The sequence below is a fragment of the Austrofundulus limnaeus genome, unplaced genomic scaffold (assembly GCF_001266775.1).
Source record: "Austrofundulus limnaeus strain Quisiro unplaced genomic scaffold, Austrofundulus_limnaeus-1.0 Scaffold720, whole genome shotgun sequence".
Taxonomy (NCBI): domain Eukaryota; kingdom Metazoa; phylum Chordata; class Actinopteri; order Cyprinodontiformes; family Rivulidae; genus Austrofundulus; species Austrofundulus limnaeus.
In genome coordinates, this window is record NW_013953122.1 from 8,860 (window position 1) to 14,190 (window position 5,331).

At 33.6% G+C, this 5,331-nt stretch overlaps 2 protein-coding genes across 2 annotated transcripts in view; one reads left to right on the forward strand and one right to left on the reverse strand.

The window, feature by feature from the left end:
- The window catches only part of LOC106532141 (GTPase IMAP family member 4), an 11,995-nt gene extending 7,162 nt beyond the window's left edge, over positions 1–4,833 (reverse strand). Inside the window, exons 1-2 of the mRNA XM_014028154.1 lie at positions 4,763–4,833; positions 572–616 (exon numbers count right to left, since the gene is read on the reverse strand). Coding sequence (XP_013883608.1) covers positions 572–590 — 19 coding nt within the window. The 5' untranslated portion in view covers positions 591–616; positions 4,763–4,833. The remainder of the gene's footprint in view (positions 1–571; positions 617–4,762) is intronic.
- An 85-nt stretch (positions 4,834–4,918) lies between these two features.
- The window catches only part of endog (endonuclease G), a gene marked incomplete at its 3' end in the record, with an annotated part of 1,904 nt that continues 1,491 nt past the window's right edge, over positions 4,919–5,331 (forward strand). Inside the window, 1 exon segment of the mRNA XM_014028155.1 lies at positions 4,919–5,132. Within this exon segment, the coding sequence (XP_013883609.1) occupies positions 4,923–5,132 (210 nt within the window). The 5' untranslated portion in view covers positions 4,919–4,922.

A 5,331-nucleotide genomic window follows, 5' to 3' on the forward strand; every position in this document is an offset into this window, starting at 1 on the left:
AAACATTGGTGAATGACACAAATTCTCCTAAATCCCTCGTACGCACAACTTAACAACAAATCTGTGTACGAACGGTTCTTGCATGAGGCCCATTGTGTTCTCAGGGTACGCTCTATTAGTATAGTATTAGAGGTCCGTTGTCATTTAGTCATTACAGATGTTGAGCTGATGTGGTTGTAACTGAGAGTTACTAACAACACATATCTGAGTGCAACATCTTGTAATACTGGATGAGACTGAGCGTTACAGTAATTTGAATATTTGGCCAAAATTATTTCTCAACATGACATTATTTTAATTTAAATCTTTTGTATGAAAAGTGGTGGGTGATAATTAATCCTTTAAACTACGGTAATTAGTTTTCAATTACACCATGAAACAAACTACAATAACAATAATTCCTGCTTCATAATATTTCTGAGAATGATGGTGTGTAGGTCACATAGTACAAATTAATATATGAATACAATTAGTTAAACTAAAAAAACATCAAATATAATTTGACTTAAAAATCAAAACACAAATTTGTTTTTATTTTTCTTACAAACGTTGATAATCTATTAAAGCTCACCAGGTGCTGCAGCAGCCATGTTGTTTCTGTCACTTCAGATGAATTCTGCAAGAAAACAAACAATCAAACAGAAGAAGTTTGTGTTTATTTTAACACAAGTATAGCTGTAAACTTTTTATAAACCTTAACAGCTCAATCACAGTTAACACTGAGAATCTGTTTTTAAAACTTAGTTAAAAGAAAAATTAAATATACTTTAAAAATGACAGACTCATACTGCATATTTAAGACCTAAACATCACAAAGCCATCATTTTATCTTAGCTTACAATATAGAGAAAACAATTAAATCCAACCTTAAATAGGTTTATTTAAAAACATTGTTTCACTTTGTTTAAATAGTTCCTACAACAAGTGTTACAGCCACAAAGAAGAAGCAAAAAAAAAAAAAAATAGGATTTCTTTTAGTTTTGATTATTACTGATTTAAAGTGTTGGTGTTGAAAAAGAAAAAAGTAAACCTGAGAATGTGAATTTGTTTTATTTATTTCATGCAGTAGTTCAGCTGAACCAGTAGGACATCATAAAGAGGGTTGAGGAGGGTGACAATTATTCCTCTTTTTCCTACTTTGATTTTAAACTCATTTATTGACCAACAATAGGTTGATTAATTTATTCACCCAATGTATAATCAGACTCATAACCACTGAAGTGGAATCTGCATAATTAATGGCTCTGTTTTACAAAACAAAATTCATATTTATCCAAATGAGGAAAGTGAATTTGTATTTTGAAATTTGGCATCAACAGGCTTCCATACCTCTGACACCTGAGCTGGAGCCTGTTTTTTTTGTGTTGTTTTTTTAAGCAGCAAATTCCTGAAGATTGGGTGTGGTGGTTATGAAACCTGACTGAGCGATAACTACACCCATCAAAATATTTGTAACAAATACTGTACTCTGAAGATTTAAAAAAAACAGCAGCTCTAAAACATTTGTGTCATTTTTTTTACTTTTTAAAACCAGAACAAACTATTTTATATACTTTTGTCTCTTCTTGACTTGAAGTTTTTTATCTCTACTTTTTGTTGTTGTTGTTGTTCTGAGTCATCTTCTAACCGTCTAAAACGGCAGTTGGCAAAATACTACATTAAAATTAAATAAAACTTAATCAGACTGTTATTCGCTGAAAAATAACTTTTACAGAGAACTTACACAATCAGATCTGGGCTTTACACCACATTTAAAACAAATGAACTGATCAATAATAATGTTTGTTTAATCTGAGCTGACACATTGTGACAATCAGTTAAAAATCACTACAAAATGTGACTAAAGTAAGCTGTTAGTTATTACCCTCACTGAACACAAAATCTCTAAATAAAATATGTAGTATATTTTTAATAGTGTCTACTCACCTGTCACCGTGTGTGTGTGTGTCTCCAAAATCAGGAAGTGAAGTGAAAGGAAAGTAAATCTCGGGAGCGCGCATAGTGGGAAGTGTGCAAAGACTGTTGTACTTGGTAGGAAGAAGATCGAAGAAATAGACTTAAAAATGCATGGGGAAAAAATAGAAAAAATGAGTAAATTTTGTTATTTAGGAAATCATATTTGATTCTAAGCTTTTATGGAGTGATCACGTAAAGTATGTTGAAGTGAAATGTAAAAAAGTTATAAATATAATGAGATGTTTAACAGGATTAGATTGGGGTGCAAATAAAATTACTTTAAAAAAGATCTATATTGCTTTGATCAGATCAGTTTTGGACTATGGATGTGTAGTTTACGGGCAAGCTGCAAAAACAGTGATTAGTAAGTTAGAAGTTATTCAGAATCAAGCTTTGAGGTTACGTTGTGGAGCTTTGAAGACATCTCCATCTTTGGCAGTGCAGGTAGAAACGGGAGAGACTCCTTTATATTTAAGGCAAAAGTAAATTCAGCTGAATTATTGGGTAAGTTTGCAGGGACATAAGGAGGAAAATAATACAGCAGTAGGAACTCTGAGACCTTGCTGGGAGAGTGATAAAGCTAAAATAGACTGTTTTGCCTGGGCAGCAGATAAATGCTCAAGGGAAATAGGTATACAGGGAAAGACGTACTCTGCTGCGATGCCTTATCCAATTACACCTTATTGGCTATTTCCATATGTGAATGTAGATTTAGAAGTTTACAAAGAAATGCAGATAAATAAAGATAACTAGACATGGGTTTTTACGATGTAAAAACAAGTGTGTATTGCCTTGTAGCATGTCATTACAGCATGGCTTTGCCTGCAGCATTGGACTTGCAGAATGAAATGTGACCAAGTTCAAAAGTGTTTTCTAAACCAGCTTGTGTTTGTCAAGTCAGCAGGTGTTTGTAATGAGGGTAATTGTGTGACAATATGAAGTTTGAAGAGATTTTCTGTTAAAGTTACTGTTGCTGGTTTTTGAACCCTGATCTCCTACATGAAAGCCCATGGCACTAACCATGAGACCATTAGAGCTGTGGTAGAGAGTGAGGCCAGGGTTTCGTTTGTATGTGTGCAGAAAGTGGCCACATTGCCAATGCAATTATTGACACAAAACTGCAAAATATTACAACAATAGAGCAGTATTAAGACAACTTTATAGTAAAACATCAAAATACAATCATATTAGTATTGTCAACACTGAACTATTGAGATTAAATATTATAAAACTATGGTGCAGTACTGAGTAGATACAGCAGGGGGCAGTATTGGACCAATACAAGGCTCTATTGACTCCCATTATAAATTATTAAACATTAATATTTCCAAAAATATAAGTTGTAGAGGCACCAAAGGCATAGCCATCATTTGGCACACGAGCTTTACAGATATAAATTACAATGGCAGCTCTAGGACAAAGTATGCAGGAGGAGAAGCATGGCAAAGTGGAGATGACTTGGATGAGAAACGAATTACAATAGTGTGCACTGCATTGGCAATGCACACTGATAATTGGGAAAATTTTGTGAATAATAGAATTAGGAATATATATAAATCCTTTACAGTTATATATACAGATGACTCACAAGATTTAGGTTAAAATAAAACAGGATGTGCTTCTGTTATTCCTGAACCAGGTATATTTAAGAAGCAAAGAACATCAGATTATTTATCTGTTTATACAGTGGAAATGTTAGCAATCCTGATGGCCTTACAGTGGATAGAACAAAATAAAATTAAAAATGTTCTTATATGTTCAGATTCATTATCATCATTAATGTCCATTTTAAATAGTTCATCTGAAAGTCGTATGGAATTAGTTTATGAAATTTATGAAGTAATATTTAGAATAACACAAATTCAAATAAAGATTAGGTTTATGTGGGTACCTGCTCATAAAGACATGGAAGGGAATGACATGGCAGATCATTTAGCTAAAGAATCGTTAAAACTAAAGGAAATTATGGAAATAGCGCATTCTAAATCTGAAATAAAATTAGTTATTAAGAGAAAAATTAAGTCTGAATGGCAACAATTATGGGAGGAAGAAAATAAAGGTCGTCATTTATTTAATATGCAAAAGAAAGTAGGAAATATGGAAATAATTGGAAAAAACTGAAAAGAACAAGTAGTAATGACAAGATTGAGGGTTGGACATAACAAATTAAATAAAACATTACATTTGATAGGGAAACATCCAACAGGTAGTTGTGAGTGTGGTAGGGATATGGAAACAGTAGAACATGTAATAGTTCATTGTGAAAAGTATGCATCAAGTAGAGAGAAGCTAAAATGAGAAATTATGAAATATGATATAGAGACATTAAAATCAAATAAGATATTAAATAAACATAAAATAAATAAAGCAGTTATTAATTTTTTGAAGGGAAACAGTATTATTTATGAGAATTTAGATTAAAGGGAGATCTGGTCCACACTCCAGCATAGTAGATGGCGATAATATATCTTAACGTTAGATGTCACCCGCCAATAAAAACAGACGAAGAAGAAGAAGAAGAAGAAGAGGTGTAAACAAGAAGAAGAAGAGGTGTAAACAAGAAGAAGAAGAGGTGTAAACAGGTGTGTCCAAAAAACAGGTGGAAATGTTGAGAATATATTATTACTTTTACAAAAACTAAATGTAGGAAAAAATCTGCAACAGTATTTAGAGGTTAAATTACAAAAAAGTTCTAACAACTCTTCTGTTTTAATCACAGAATTTATAAACCGATATAGCACAAATGTTTTGTCACGACTTAAATTTTATATTAAATATAAATTTATTTAAGTTTACGGTAACTTACGTCTGGAGCTGAACACAACTTGTAAATAACTTCTCAAAATCTGCGGATGTGTGGCTATATTATAGTTTTATACAGGAATTACAATATTAGTCTGAACTTATTTAATATTTTCACCGTTAGTTTACAGACACACCGCTAACACCGAAGAGGGCGCGGCCTGATGACATCATCAACACCCGTCAGGAGCAGCATGAAGCGAGCGGCTCGAACCGGGTCGACCTTGCTGTTAGGAGCGGGATTCGGTGCTTTATTGAGCCGCCTGCTGAGCGGCAGAGACCGGCGGGATGAGGAGGACAGGCTCGGTGTGCTCAGCCGGGTCCCGGTCATCCCGGTACCGGGAGTCCCCACGGTCCACGCCTCCGAACTGACGGTGAGTGTGACCGGAAGTGTCCTGCTGTCCTTGTGAGGACCGAACCGTCAGCTGATCAGTGTGAACACAGTGAATCAGATTTACACAAGTAAAACTAATAAGATCAATGAAGTAAATGTTGATTTAAATTTTAACGTTTTAATTACTTTAAAGTGGTTTTAGTAATATATACATACATACATATACATATATATATATA